This window comes from Bombus flavifrons, chromosome 10, assembly GCF_040668555.2.
Source record: "Bombus flavifrons isolate JBK064 chromosome 10, iyBomFlav1_principal, whole genome shotgun sequence".
Taxonomy (NCBI): Eukaryota; Metazoa; Arthropoda; class Insecta; order Hymenoptera; family Apidae; genus Bombus; species Bombus flavifrons.
In genome coordinates, this window is record NC_138451.1 from 6880181 (window position 1) to 6897014 (window position 16834).

A 16834-nucleotide genomic window follows, 5' to 3' on the forward strand; every position below is an offset into this window, starting at 1 on the left:
CAGGATAATAATTCGCACACGTAGTATTTTACAATATAGAGACAGGTATTATACGAAAATTATCTGTTCATTTGCCTGTTAATCTGGACAGAACAACTGTTTCGTTATATCTACGTTTGCAAGACAGTAACACTAAAATCGGTTTAAATGAAATTCATTTGTCTTTGTTAATTCTATGATCATTCTATGACAATGCTAATCAAGAGACGACGAAAATCGAACATGCAACGAATGTAATACAAAATACCAACCTCTGACTTGTCAGTTTCCATTAGTTTAGATTTGGTAAAGTTCGTTAAGCCATTAACGAATCCATTCACCTTCTTATCGCTAGGCCTCTTTGCCGTTGGCAAAGATTCGTCACCGCCAAACGGCGTGACAGAGACCAACAACGTAGTCTTCTTGCCTTCTGAATCCTTCTGTATCCTTCCCAACATAAGGGACGCGAAGGATCTCGTCGTTGTAGACGACTTACTCGTCTCGTTCGTGGAGACGATCTCCGTCAAGTTTGCGGTGATCGTATTAAAGTTGGTATTGGCACGCGTCAAGTTGCCCAAAGCCCTTTCCTCTTCGCTGTCTGGCAACGTGTCATCGTCCCCGTTGAACGACTCCACCGAGTCCTGCTCATCTTCCTCTTCACCTTCGGAGACGAAGTCGTCGCCTCCATAACCGATTACCTCCGTCAGCCGCTCCGTAAATGCCACGCTCTTCTTTTTCTGATCCTTTTGAGACACCGCCTTCCCACGCAGAATACTCTGAAAATGATCAAAACTTATATTTATAATTTATTATTATAAGATTTAAACATTTAAAGCGTCAGCTGAGACACGGATTTTTTCCGTGCAATTATTTGTGCTGTAAAATAAATCGGTTCTTGAATATTTATGAATACCGTAGTTAATTTGGACGCGTGTTTGACGTCAACCTCTATCGAGATTGAAATATAATTATATATTCCTATTTCAATTTCGACGTATAATTCTAATTATGTCTGTTTATACATAGTACATTTAAACAATTAAATATACAATACGTTTGTACAATTAAATACACAATTAGATACTTATTATTGTAGCGCGAACGTTTCTATGAATTTCTATGATTTCTATACGAATTTCTCCAATTCATTACGTATTCAATGAACGTGAAATGAAACGTTGTTCCCTAGACCGAAGGAACGGCGGAAGTTTCACGCGGATCGAAACGTTCGAAGGATGCATTATGTACCACGATTCTCCAAGTGATCGGCATGAATCGTAATCTTCGTGGACGGCGATCAAGTATCTACTCTATGGACAAGTTTCCAGGCTAGTTCCGCAGATTCACGATCCAATCCTCTTCGACAGGAATTAAATATTATTGTTTGGCAGCAGCGCCGACGGATAGGAGCAATCCCGAGCCAGCTTAAGTAAGTTATAATCGTCCATACCACTCTATCCTCTAGTAATCCGTCTAATAATTCACCGGTACTCGGAAGAAATAGTATTCTGGATCTGGTTAAAGGGTCTCCTCGTACACTTGAACGTCTTATCACCGTTTGCCAGGAAATGAAAGTTGCTGGCTCAAGTTGGATCAATGCAGCCGGTGCAAAAACGTTATTTTTCGCCGAAACTCTCGGGTGGTCAGCTGGCGTTAATGAAACCGTTGATGAATTATTCAACGTGGATCCAAGCTGTTCTCGAATTTCACACGTTTCGGACTGTTTTAGAATTTTCGTTTATCAGCTACGACAAGAAACTATCGACTAGCTAGAATATTCGTCGCAGATTCGTCGACGTTGTCCCTGTTTCATAACACGAGTCAGCGAATAGAAGAGGGTGGTGGGATCATCGAAATGACACTGCGAATTCTTTCGAAAACGACGACTCGACAAAAGCTATGGCAAGCTTCTACGTCGTTCCATAGTCTCGTACGAACACCTTGGCAATTTTCTCGTTCGACTTTTCATCCCATTCCCTCTCGTCGCTGCGAACATCATTTTTTCGCGAGTTGCCACTTTTCACGCGTTCCTTTCGCCGGATGTTATCGACACACTTGAACACGTATCCCCTCTACGATCCAGCGGAACGAAAAAAGATCGCTCTCGGATGCGTTATTTTACATCTCACCGGATGTTGAAAAGTCTCGAGATTAATCAGCTGGAGAAAGTAATCGTAGATGCCTGTTTTCTCATTTTCTCATTTTCTCTCTCTCTCTCTCTCTCTCTCTCTCTCTCTCTCTCATCTGCCTGCCGTTTTATTTTTCCCTCCAATTTCCTGCATGTAAATGAGAAAACACGCGAAATGATCTTAAAAGCGTCGTGAGTACGTGGGCGAACGATGATTTCCTTCGATGGAACGCGCCCACATGCGGCATTAAACCCTCGTAGAATAACGCCTACCCTCTCGAGCGTGGACAGAGGCGCGCGTGTCGCGCGATTAAACGTTCACCCTTGTCACTGGCTGACGCGCACATATGCTTCATGTAAATTTAGAATTCCACGACAATGAGGACGTCACACTGCGATTCAGTCGGTCTTCTCAATTGGATATTAACGGAAACGAGATGGAGCCACGAGGTGTATCTCCAGTAGCTTCTTCTCGTGCCGATTCTTTAAAAGAAATACGGTAAGACCGGACGTTATCCGGTCTCGCTTTAACCGGCCACATTTTTTATCCAAATGAAAACAATTAACCAGCAGACCAAATAAACTCGCTTAATTGGAATCGACGGTCTATATATAGTAGCGGAACACTTATCACTCGGTGTTCTCGGAGATTTTTCCTTCATTATGTGGCGTGTTTGAACATCTTATAACGCTCTTCGATCAAATTTCTTCCTCCATTACCATCCACTGCTGTGGATCTCGAGGAACGTGAATTCCAACGTGCCTTGGCGAGAATAAGAAAACGCGAGTACAAAACCGAGCATAAGTTGGTAGAAATTATAGATGGAGGAACGCGAATGCGATCCGCGGGTAAAAAGCTCGTTGGACATCGCCACGTATTACGATCCGCATGGTTACACATAAATTCCCTCTTCTTCTTACCAGCGGCAGCCAGGAATTCCCGACGAACGACAGTGCACGACGGTCCTTTGCTCGAACGACCCAGTTTTACGAACTTGATGCCGCTGCCATAATGCCGCCGCGATTCGTGGCCGGAACTTGGTAACAATTTTCCAAGCGTGGAACAGTTTAGCTCGCCGCCTGCTCGATCCCAACGTCACGCGTGAAAACGATAGCGGGACCCTGCCACGCTAGTTTACCCGAATCGATTTTGTCGTTTGCTCCCTGGTTCTTTCGCTCCTATAACCTGCTAGCAAAATGCTAATTCCACGCGGCTGGTCTCTTGATCTTGTCCGTGTCTCGAGAAAGCCAATTTCGTGGTCCGCGGTTATCGCGCCATCGAAGCTGTTTTTTCACGTGTACCAGAGATCATTACTAATTAGTAGTCCCATTCCAGAAGCATTCTAGTTATTCGATTAGAATCAATGGCCGAGGAATAACCAAGTTTCCCGGTTACGCTGCGCAGCTGCTTCGCTCAGGCACAGAAAATTAGCGATATTTTCTAGGGACTTGTATGTATTGCAATATCATTTAGCCTAACGATAATTTAATGAACCACATGATATTCTAGTTTTACGATGTTGCTGCTGTATGATATTTTTACTTGCCATTTAAGAGGTCGTTAACTGTAACAGTCTTATGTAAAATATTGGACATCATATACATACACATACACACACACGCGCGTATGTAATTTATATTCCGTAACTCATAGTCTGAAGAAACTTTAGCTAAGGTTCGTAGTACATTTTATACAAATCCGATTTGTCTTCGTTGAATCAATGCCGCAGTATACTATACAAAGTGTACTGTATACGTCATCCTACTGTGTATGTATAATATTCTACTACTGGCTTGCTTCTCAAACGGCCAGGAGTAAAATCGTTGGCATTCCTTTAAATTATATCATCCGTGTTGGAAGTACTTTTGCTTCGATAAAAAGTAAGGATCTTTATTCGTCGGCGAAGACAATAGAAGAAACAATTTTCACACTATCAATGTCCCTGTAACGGGACCAATAAAATGCAAAAGATTGAAATTCTAAAGTAAGTAGGTAACTCAGTAGGAAATAAAATACCTGTATCTTAACATTATCAGTCTTCACATAGTTCAGAGCCTTGCCAATGTTCAACCTGAACGTCTCTTCCGGCAAAGTGTGTTCCTCTCTTGGCTTGAAGCAATTCGAACAGAGTTCCTTCTTCCAGGCGTTCTGCACGAAGCGGTTGCATTGTGTGGACATCGTTGCTTCACTGCAGCGACAGCGAAAGTCCCGTTACATCATCACCCTGAAAGGAAAGAGGCGAAATAGTAATCGTCCAATTCTTAACCCGTCGCTATAGCATCGCCGGTGAACGGTGAGTTTCGTGCTGCACGTGTGCAACATCGCGCACGAGAGAACCGCTCCTCCTACACGACTGCACGTCGTGCTCTCCTCTAGGGAGACATTACTCCAGATATACACGGTGTCCCTGCTAGAAGACTGATTTAACTGCCGGAAGCGAGTCAGACTTGGTTTCGTGAGCGAGAGATACCGAGTCGTTTGTTGGAAAATTAAGGAAAGGGACCAATAAAGAGGTCTAGAATTAACGGTTAATACCCAGAACTTGTGTCTCGTGAATGCAACAATCTCTTCGAAGTAAATTCTATACTATACAACTTGATAAAATATTGTTAAAATATTTGTTGCAAATTTGTTAAAAATATTCTGCAAGAGGAAGAAGAGGAACGATACTGAATTGACACAATGCAATTCTGAACGAGGTCTCGAGCATATTATTTCCCCTTGCACGTTTCAAATCGTTGTTTTGTCTCTTGGAACCTATAGATTTGTACACCTGAACAATTTTATAGCCTCGCTATACCGCTTCCAACAACATCACGTCGAAGAACCTATTCACAACAGAATGGTTGTAATTTGCTCGTGAACTGCTCACTAGCCGCACTACGTAAACACGACACTGTTGTATTTTTCTACTGTACTTTTATACGATAATCCTCTAAAAATTGGCAACTTTCAATTTATCTTCTCGATATGTTCCTAACAAATTACACAAAAATGATAATGGATAATCAGGATAATTAATGCGAAGTTGAAATTTGATTATTCCTACAAAACACAGCACGGTGCTGTGCGATATAGTGGAGCTAGTAAATTTTGCGAGAGCACAGTCGAAACGCAATCTCGCGATGAACCTCGAGGGTAGGATAAAAAGATAATTAAACGTCTCCTTCTTTTTGCCGCATACGTTTACGGGAAAACTGTCCGTAGCGTTCGGTGAAGTTTAATGAAGGACGTGGCTATAAATTGCCCGATAAAACGATGCTTTATTGTTAACGCCGGTCCGTTGCAACAAAGTTTGATCAGGGAATGAGTTGAATAAATTATTCGGTCTTCGGAAGCACGGGGGTAATAGGAGTTTAATTCTGAATATTCCACGAGCTTCTTACACGCGATGCTTTATTTTACAGGAGATATAGCCCACCGGCTCTCGTTAACCATCCCTTTCAACCTCCGAAGCTTTTTCACAGCCTTTGTTTTTCTATCAAGCGAGATTGAAACGAGTTCAACACATACTGTGTTAAATAGCTGTCTGATAGCGAAATAATCGTCGCTTTCTGTGTAGAGTCACATCCTCCGATGTTTAACTCGTCGTATTGCTATACATATTTATTCTTTAAAATTGCCCTGTTATGGGATACGAGGCATTTTGATATTTCTGTAGTATCGGGGAAAAGGGTCGTCGGTCTTTCAATTGTATAGTTTTGTAGAAAAGGCCTACATGACCCTGGCAATGAGCGTCTGCGGAACACGTGCGTAGTGGACCTAAGAAAAGACAAAGGGATGCTAGAACGGCCAGAATGTGAGTTGAGAAGTCGCAGTGTGAGTCGAGAAGTCAGGGAGTGTAAGTGGAGGAGCCGGAGAGTATGAATCGGGAAGTTGAGAGCCGAGTATGATAATAAGACGTACGACGATATTGTAATCAGTTTTTTGTATTGAGTATTACTTGCTAAACTAAACTTAACTCCAAATAAAACATCATTACTTGTCCTTACTCTAAGACCCATATAAGTTACCACATATTTTTGGCGGCTCGTCGTTCGCGGGAAAACACGGTGCGCGAGAAAACGACGACGACGATGAGATTGGCGTGATGGGGAGCGTTTAGACGTCAAGGAAATCGCGATCTCAATAATCAAGACGGCGAAGTTCGGATAACTCCAGTGATAAGACGACCAAGGCAAGACGAGCCTAAGCGCGCAGTGTTAACGCTCAAAGACCTATAGGACTCGCTAGAGAAATTCAGCGAGTGAAATTAGCGTTGACGAGCACATCTGAGAGCAGATGTGATTGTCAGGTATGGCCGAGTGTAGTATCGTGGAAAAAAGGCCTATGGCGACACTCGATAGCAAATACCACCACTCGACACTAACTAGTGTCGGACGACGGCAGCGCAGTGGTTAGCGCCTTAGGTTACGAACGTTCGGACCGGAGTGTCCAATTTTTCTTCCACGATACAAAAATGAGAAGAAAAGCGGCCGTACCCAGCAGCGACATCAACACCCTAAGCAGCTCACGATACTACATTTCATTAGCATTATAATAAGACAGAGGACCACTATGATTATATTGATGAAATTGATACGAAATTGGAAATGAAATGTCTATCATATATACAAGATATTTAGTACAAATGTGTATATATCGTAGAGATCGCGAAAATATTTAATCCATTGTGTCGATAAATCCCAATATTCAGTGGGACAATCTTTAACATTTATTATACGCTTAATAAGAGAACTTGATTAAAGTATCATTGAAACTAGCAGGTTCGAAGGGAGCGACGGTATCGTTGGAATCTCTAGTGAATAAAATCTATCGGCTTCGTTAATATCGCACGTTCCTGCCATCCGAGAGAACGGTTCCCACCGTGGACCTTAAAACGATAAGAAATTTCCTTGGGAGGATGGTTTATCGTCTCAGCGAGAAAGCGTCGGAAGCTATGGTGTTGGTTAGTTTTCAAAAATTTCCCTCGCGATGGTCACGTCTTGGAATTTCTTTGGCCGGGCTTCGAACCAGAGCCGTTTGAAATTCACCAGATCTTACCAACTTCTTCGCGATTTTTATCCTTTCACGCCAACTTCCGTCTCGAAACTTTTTCAGGCGAATAACAAGTTCTTCTCTCGTGGGAAACCATAGGAAAAATGGAAAAACCCATCGCCATGTGCGAATGCAGGCAGAGGAGCTGTTGCGTGAACTCTTTTGATTTAAAAATCTATTATTTATATAAAAGAGAAACGTTTCGTAATTCCAAGCGATTGGAAGAATATGAAATTGTTTTATAAATTTCTTCTCTCTGTCTTTCGAATAAATTTGCCAAGAATCACGATAAACGATAGCGAGATAAACATTTCAACGAATAGTATCTCCAATTTGTGTAATGAATTTTTATGACATATATTCGTTACTCTGATACATTTCCTCTACTGACTCATCTTTTATGTTATCGTTGCGTTTTCCTACGATGTGGCTGTAAGCCAAGTTCTATACATCGTTTCGCTGCTCGATCTTCACCGTGTTTAATCAGCAAGGTGAATCGTTGGTCACGTTCGAAGCAATGGGAAAAGGTAGAGAGAAGGAAACTTAATCGATGTTCACGCCGACCACGAATCGCATGGTCGTTTGTCGTCGACCATTGTGCAACCAGGAAACACCGACTCGCGGAACTTGCATTTAACGAACGAATAAATTCATTCACCCTCGTTCAATAGAAATTTCTTACCGAATATTCTCGTTTTACGATCCTGCCCGTTTATTATTTTGCCTCGAATCGAAACACGTTGATCCGCATTGGTCGCACAAATCGAGCGTACCGTGTTTCTTCGTTTTTCCTTCAATTCGTTCGAACGATTCCATCGACGAGGAGGGTTCTACGACGATGATAGGGATCCTTTCCTCGAGAACATCTTCCCAGGCGATGGGGCGTCACGATCGTGCGAGTCTCGAGGTATCGCTGGCAAATGTCGAGGGTCGGCCAATACGATAGCAACGGATAAAAGCGGGACCGGAAGCGGGGCAATTATTCAGTCGAGCGACCAGCTCGGGTCAATTGTCCTGATTGTGTTCACGGTGGCCGCTGTCGACAGGAAAGCATACTCTCGCCCGGATTAACCTTGTCGATGCTATATTTCCTCGCGTACAGTGTCGTTCATAATTAATGAGACTGCAATGTAGCCTCGTATAACATTGTAATGTAACGATTCGTATCACATGACGAAAAATTGGCGGCTGTATTCATAGATAAATCTTTCTGTAAAGCGTTCGGTAAAGTAAGCACAATTTTTATCCTTTGTTTTGCAAAAGAAATATTCGTGAAATTATACGTGACGAAAAATCGCTTTCTAGATTATAATAATCTCTCGATTTATCCACCATACCCGCGTCCATTCCAAACAACAACGATTCCTCGTAGTTGCAGATTCTCTTCGATCTTGAACGCTCGTTCGAATCCAGATGATCTTAGCTCCTAGTCTTCTCGACGTCCATCAATCCGAAAGTAACTGCAGCTACCGCTACTCACCGCTACTCTAATAGCAGGGACGACTTCGTTGGCAGAAAAAGAGAAATCAAGGTCGGCTTCTATGATCGACCAACTATCATTACATCACAGGTTTCGTGGTACAGCGTGTTTTACCCGGACGAGTTCTCGGGCGCCGGAATCCGCCATGAATTCCTCAAACAGGTTCCCACGACTAGTCTAATCCCGAAGGATGAACGATCGAGCGCGTAAACGCGCGCGACACGACCCGCCAAGGACAAAGAACCGTAGTGACACCGCAGTGCCGCATTAACATGCACGAGAGCTGCAAGCAGACCCAGGCCAGGAATAAAGTACCGTTTCCAATCTCGATGATCCGTTACATCCCCTGCGTTCCATCCGCGCGCTGGAATCCCGTCCATCGAGGACTTCTTCGCGGGGAGAGGACGTTCCAACGAACGTCTTCGTTAAACTTCGTTTCCGGACCGATGCGACCACCTGAGAACTTTAACGGCTTTGCTACTTTGGCGACAGATAATCTGCGGATTAATCTTTCGTTGTTTGGAGGCTACTGGCATGAAGTAGCTTAATTGTTTTAACTAAATTCGAAATTACGTTTACGTTATTAAATTTCAAAAAGTTTGTAGCTGCTGATTTCCTAAGGGTCACCTGAATAACTGTCCTCGGTTAGATCGATTAAATTTGAAAAATTTGACGATCGTTTAATAAAAATCGATAATCGGAATAGTTCCGTGTTTGTTTGTCTTCGTTAAATTCTAGGAAATGTCTGTTTTGTAACAACCTATATAATTATCCGAGTACACGCAGAGACAGGAAATGTATTATTAATGTAGCAATTAATTAAAGAAAGTGAGACACAACGTTTTGATGTGAAATACAGGTGAAATCCTATTTAATTTATACTTTTAAACGTACACGTTAAACACGAATAACGATCATACCTAGTACGATAAAATATTCTATCTGCGTTTCAACTATTAATTCAGGAATATCTGTCTTGGTCGATGATACATAGGATGTTATAAACTGGTAAAACCATGTGAATATCGTTCAAGACAAATAAACTAGAGTGTTTCTACGTTCTTAAAAATCACGTAGGACGTTACAGTATCGTTTAAAAGGAAAGAAACGTATCGGTCTCAAAATATTTCAAAATATCACGAGAAATGAGAAAAGCGGTAGATAAATCGTTTTACCTGAACAGAATACCGTAAGGGGAATATTTTCAGAAGAAATTTTATTTCAAAATATGTCGGAAAAAATTGTAGACAGGAGATTTTACCTAAAAAGGTGTAATATACGAAAGATATTTCAAGAAGAATTTTTATTCAAGATAGAATGAACACCAGTGATTTATACGACAGTTTCTGTTAAATATTCCAAAGCCATTCGTTCCATCGTGGGCTCGATTTCGAAAACGCCCCATCGGCTGCAGATTAAATCAAGCTCAAAAATAGAATGTAAACGAAGAAAAGAGCCGAGATATAACAACCTTAGGCACCTAAATCCCCGGGAAATATTTAGTGACGGTAGAAATATCGACGCTGAAACCGAGGACGATAACTTATCCACGACACGGAGGCTGCGGTATGCCTGGCGTGCTCGGAAAGTCGTAACAACCTCGCTCAATCAATTTCAAGGAAATTTTTGCTCCATTTCTCCGTAGCAGTCTCGTGGATGCCGCCGCATCTGCCGAGGCCTCGAAGAAAAATTAAAGGTGACGGGGACAGGTTACGCGTTCCTGACCAATGCGACCAGGATTATCTTCCTGCTGAACGATCAGCTAGAACGGTTCCGTTGCCGCGAAACAGGCCTGTCAATTGCAGCGAATTAATGACGCATGCACGAGCCTGCGTTCGACCGTGTTTCTCTCAAGATCACGTTCAAGACCGAGACGCGTTCCATCGGCGTTCTTGGATCCTGTCTTGGCGACCCAATCACTCGAATCACATGGACGCGCGAACAACAATCCGCTTTTTCTACTTGATGAAATAACACGGATTTGTATGATATCCTGGCCAACGTTGCTTCTCGTTAGAGATCGCTGCGCTTCGGAGTACTTTTGATTTAACAGCGAAATCAGGTTTAAGAAAGCATAGAGCGAATTTCAAAATCCTGTAATTTATAGCTCAATTAATTAAGAGCGTATAATTTAATTGTGCAGCTGTTTTCGAATTTTTGGTGTCTCTGTCTTGCGCTAGTTTCGAGTTTCAAGTAGTAAGTTTCAGGTAATAAATCAAATAATCTTGCAGACATCCTCTAGAAAGAGGAAGAAGAGGTAAAATGGAAACTCGTAGAGTAGGATGACGAATAAGAGAAAGTAGAGAGAACGGATGGCGGGATCTTTGGAACGTAGGAAACCGAAGGAATCTTTCACGAGGCCTCGTATAACGAGACCTCTCACGGCGTGGCCCGTAAACAGGTTCGTGAATCGATCTCTTCACGGACTCTATCCTCGCCAGTTGAACGGGTCGTCGACCCCCTCGTGCCAAAATCATTTCAAATTCTTGGCGCGCTACATGCGCCTCGATGAAACTCGGTCTCGTTCATTGCCACGCTGCCAACTATAGAACAATGACAGACAGAGACGAAGCACGAATTTGCAAACAAAAACCTCTATCGTCATCCTCGCCTCGTCTATCTATTATGCATGAAGAACAGCGAATTCTTTCGATCAGTTCGCGATTGGTCGCCTTTCACTCTAACACCCTCTCCGATTCTCGGTGCGCTCGACGTTGATCGGATTTTACGAAAGTATTATTCAAAACCTCTGAATGTTTCTACTTGCCTATTGTATCTGAGTTAGTATCGCGTTACACGGTAGTATCTATCATACGGCGAGTGGGACGAAATCGATGAAAGAGATTAAAGCGATTCTTCTCGAACACGCTCCGAGCTTCTTATTGTTAACGAATGATAATGATACGCTGAATGATAATCAGTATTGGCAAAGAACATCGTTAAAAATGTGACACGCCCATCTTTCCTGGCTTCGAGGCTTCATCGAAATTACGCGCGTCACAATTAAACGACGTAAACACGGGAATTTTCAATCAAAAATTTGTGTTCAACGGCCTCGTATCTCGATACTATTCAAGGAAATCGCGAAAATTAGCGACTGCAACGAGGGCAAAATGTTAAATACCACGGGTGAATCGAGTCGGATGCATGTCAATACGCAGATACAGCTATCTCTCGTTTGTAAAACTTCACGCTTCCGTACTTTGACCGGAGCATGATTTACGAAGCAGTTCCTCTCTTTGATGTCTAGGGACGACGCTGTTCGTTCGTTGCACGACCGCTCCACGGGCCAACCACGACGCGGCCACCGGACTCTCTTTTCTTCGTCGCGGCCACAAAGTCAGAAAGGCAGACCTTGCCGAGACATTCCATAAAGATGACGCGGCCCAAGAACAGCCGAGGAAACAAACTCGATTCACGTCGTCGTATTGTTTCGAACCATGTTTTCTGTTCTGTATCCTACAAAAATCAGTCCTGTAATCAACATAATAAGCAGCTTCTCTGCCTGACAACTTATTAAGGAACAACGTATCGTTAACGCAACATTTTATTTACGATTTTGCCTCCGGTTAATTTAATTTTTCGAATCCTGTGTTTCAACGTTGTAATTATGAAAGGAAATTCCAAGGTTTAATACGTTCTACCTCGTTATTTCCGATAATGACGAAACGAACCAGCATCCAACAGGTTGTTTACAATCCACAGTGTATAATCGTCGATTTTGTTCTATAAACAATACGTATATTCGTGAAAACACACGATGGTAAGCTTGATTTTTGAGGAGAGCGGCCAACGTTCATGAAATTCGCGTAAGAGAAGAATCGCGTGGAAAGCAAGCTAGGCGATCAATTTTGCGGAACGACGAAACAGGCGTCGAGAATCCGTGGTTCGTGGGAGTCGCACCCAAACAGTGTTTCCCTTCTCACGACAATAAGGGAACGCACGGCGGCACACCGAGACAAAACAAATTATTACTCGCGCCATCGACTAACAGCTGCCAACGTTAATGCGTGACAATGGAGAATAAATCGACATCATAAACCGTTAGAAAGAGTTTTCGATTCGCCTACGAATAGATTAATCGTGAAAACATGGTTTATAGATCTATCGTGGAACTGTAAGCTACGCGAGCCGTTAATTTAAAAGCATTAATTCCTAGCCAAGGTTTCAGATCGCGCGTCTCGGCGTAAGAGTGGAAACAGTGACCCAAATAATATATCAAAGTTATAAGAGGCATCTCGCTTAGGTTAATAGAAAACAGCGTACGACGTTTTACGATGATACATATTTGTTAAGCGTTCAAGCGCGAGAGGAATAGGCCGCAAGTACAGTTACCTGCGCGAGTCGTCATTAGCACGAAAGGATCAAGTGTTAACGTTCCATTAATTACGAAGCGCTCCGGAAAGAAACTTTCGAGTTAGTACGAGTCTGGAAATTCTCCTCGCCGTAATTATTATGAGCCTGCCCCGTCGGTTAATATTAAATTCGCTGATGTTTAACTCCACCATTCTCTCTACCATGCATGAATCGTTAACGAAACAAAAGCGATAATTTTCTAATATACCCCGAGAGCAACAGTCGAGTTAAAAAACTGACAAAAACTTTGCCTTGACCTGGTCGATAATTCATATTAATTTTCTACAACACCGGAAGAAGCAACTTCTCAAAGTCCGCGCGTGACTCCAAATGCATTGAAGAAAGTTCATTTATCCTCGTAGTATCCTCAAGGCGACCGAAATTCTACGAATGCCCAGATCGATTCTTCTGTCGCTTTGCTCGATCCTGGACATAAATATTGTCAGACTATAATGTCGCAACGTTTGGGAATTGGTAAGCAAAACATGCAGCAACCGAGAGAACACACAGAGAAGGAGATTCTTGGGCAAAAGCCACCGAGACTGGTGCCTGGTGGCTGATTAAAAGAGCGAGATACCGTGTTTCCCGCGAACCAGTCCCCTCTGGAAACTTATTAGCCATTTCGGATTGGCCGCGGTTCCACGAGATCTGCCGGTGATCTTGAAGCTCGAACGGATTTATCGCGCGGCTATGGCGCCGTTCCTACGGGAATAAGAAGCGACGAAGATTTATTCGGCCCCGGGTCGAGACGAAAAAAAACATTCCAGCGTTCCTCGAATCGAGGCGCACCAAAGAGTTCCCTCGTGGAACCGTCGAATGTTACCTGTTTAGAATCGGAGATTCCAGAGTCTACGAGCGAGAGCATCCGCTATTTTTTAGAGATTCGATATTTAGTTTATATAGCACTCGAGTATTTTACAAGCCTCGACATGCCGAATATGTCGAAAACTTAACTTTTGAAACTAACAGTTAAATCTATCACACGGACGTCGTGCTTTGAGCTTTGCGTTTTGCGCTCTTTAGACTTGGAGCATCGAACTTTCTATAGTACGACTTTCGGACGTCGTATTTATACCGAAGTGTTGCATTTATCAAAGATTTAACGTTAAGAAACAAGTTTCTATCGATTCGCTATATACCCGGCTGCACGAATTACGCAAAAGCCTTAAAACACTAGCAACTCTGCTCGATGAAGGATATTCGGCCCGGCGATACCCTTTTGTTGTGCCGTGAATAAAAACCGAGAAACCTTGGCACGCTTGAATGGTCAATTAATCGCGGAATTAAAACGTCGTTGTTTCGTCGGTGAATTCGAATCTGAGATGGAGAAGAAAGGGAAAAAATAGCTTGGGGGAATAATTGTGTCGACCCGGAACAAAAGATTCGCTCGTTTGTGCTAGTTTGCAATCGGAAATCGCCCAAAATTTGCAGAAACGTGAAATCAACGGTGGAATGCGGTAAAAATACGACAGGAGAAGCGGTTACCTGTATGCGAATAAGGAGGGGAGGAGGGATTATATCGACGATCAATTGGTTTCCATGTATTCGAACTCGTACCCGATAAAATTAAAATACAAACGCGTGGAACTTTCGTCCGGGCTCGATTGATTACGCCCGATTAATTACCGGATACGTGCAGCGCTGGCCCCGAGTTTTTAGTTAAAAAATATCTGGCGATGAGAATGAAACAGCGGATCGACGCAAAACACAGAGAATTATCTTCCATCGTAACCAATTAACGAGGTTGCTTCCCTTATCGAGCTGTCCAACGCGATCTCACCTCGTCGTAGAAACAAAGAACATCGCAATGCGTTTCATTCTAAATTTACGGTACCACATGCGGCTTAGAAACACGGGTTCGAATGTTTTATCATTAGACCGTGGCTTTTTATGCGTTTATGGAAAATACGATGGTATGAAAATTCGCAGAATGCGCATAAAATTTCCGCAATGATATGTAAATCAACGAATTGCATCGCATCGATATACGATTGATTCAATGTTTCCTATAACTCTTGGAAAATATTTTTTGCAAATATTTTCTGCATATTCAGAGTCGTTATTTTGCACGAATACACAATTCTGGCCAATTAATCGTTTCCCTGATATTCAGGATTAAATATCACACCTGCACGAAATTATCGGGTGTTCTAACAATTATAGACGAGAGAGTATCTGTAGGAACGATCGAATTCTCGTTTATGATGAGCGGATGATGAACATAACAGATTTTTATGATAGGATATCTATAGGGAGTAATTCGAAGAATTCACGTGGATATTCGGTATGCCTGGCGCTACGTGGAAATTAGATTGCACGTGGCAAGGATGTGTAGCGTATGTGTGAGACCCGTGACCCTTTGCCTTTACACAATTTATATCATATTCAATGCACTTCTGCGATTGGGATCAAAAGTCTTCGAATTTAGTAGCCAGTATATTTAAATTTCACGCTATTCATGAATGTATAATATATTGGAAAATATAAGAAGAAAGTATCTGTAAAATACAAAGGCGAAGAAGAAACGACTGGACCAGAAAGCTTAATTATATCCGTAAGAGCATGAATTTGCATAAACATTGCTAATTTAACGATTAGAATTAAAGCAAGGTACTCTAATTACAAGAAACTGCACGAACGTACTCTGTATCTATTTAAGTGTGACAATCCTCTCTCGCTGCGAAACGAGGTGGAAACAGCTTCGAGGATCGAAAGTGGCCTTTGTTGGCTTTCAGACTCTCAACGATCCATGAACGAGTCGCGCTGTTCGCGATCGTTCCCGCAGCTGGCTGCTTTCAAGGAAAGCGCTGCTCGCGCTGCAGCATCGCGATACACGATCTAGGGAACAGATAAGTAGTCGCACGCGCGTAAGAGGATTCGCCGTTTGCAATTCGCTGCTATGTGTCGTTGGCTACGTTTGACTTTCGTTAGTAACCGCGCGTTACGACGAGATAACGTACGCGCTTAAACAAACGCGGGACACTGCTCTTCGCGGTGTCGCAGGCTCTACGTTTTCGCGATAGGGCACGCAAAACTTTCTCGGGATGAAAAATGGACCCAAGTTCGAAAGCCAGACACCCGCGCCTGTCCCGGAAATCAACTCGTATATTGTGTACATAGAGCCACTTTCAGCTTGCACAAGTTAAATCTATTTAAGTCGCTCGAGTTTCTCAAATGTTAGATTAAGCTCGGGACCGTTTAAATTCTAGTAATTTTATGAGGGAAGAACTATCGGTCATCGTACGAAAAATACACGAGTATATTTAATAGAAATTAGATTTATATGCAGTGGCTATAAGAAAGTATTGCAAGTATTTCGATAACAAAATCGTAATGAAGTTGGCAATCGTTTGAATACAAGCAACTTGAAGTCGGATTGAACAACGTAAACGAGTGTTACAAAGTTTCAAGGATATTTCAAGTAAGTAACAGGTTGAAGCTTGTAAAATGTGAACTATTCGAATTCCTGTAAGTTGACTAATCTAGACGAGGTTGTAGAACCTGACTTCCTACTTGAAACGTGCGACGCAAGTTTTCAACCGGTTAACGCGATGGGGAATTGTTATCCGAATTACGGGTTGACCGATATCGTCATTCGTAATTGCACGGACATGCCGTCGCTTGTCCGCTGATTACAGAATCACCGAAAGCCCCTAATTCGAAATAACAATTAAGCAATAACGCGGTGATTCGCAATTTGTAGCGGGTATCCTGTGGCAATTTATTCCGCTGCTTTGGGCGAGCGTAATCGGCCCCGGTGTTCCTCGTGGCTCGTCAACCGTGTATCGTGAAACAACTTCGCGCGTCGTCTTTATAACGATGTATACAGTGTGATAACTAACCGCGTTAACTT

General features: G+C 42.7%; 1 protein-coding gene across 5 annotated transcripts in view; it reads right to left on the minus strand.

The window, feature by feature from the left end:
- The window catches only part of LOC138184166 (serine-rich adhesin for platelets), a 64355-nt gene that overhangs the window by 10614 nt on the left and 36907 nt on the right, over window positions 1–16834 (minus strand). For 3 of the 5 annotated variants that reach the window (XM_069121892.1, XM_069121895.1, XM_069121893.1), the window contains exons 2-3: window positions 4125–4332; window positions 252–755 (exon numbers count right to left, since the gene is read on the minus strand). In XM_069121892.1, coding sequence (XP_068977993.1) covers window positions 252–755; window positions 4125–4286 — 666 coding nt within the window. In that variant the 5' untranslated portion in view covers window positions 4287–4332. Of the gene's footprint in view, window positions 1–251; window positions 756–1227; window positions 1744–4124; window positions 4333–8217; window positions 8230–16834 lie in introns of those variants that run through there. The other 2 variants (XM_069121894.1, XM_069121896.1) reach the window with 2 other exon arrangements.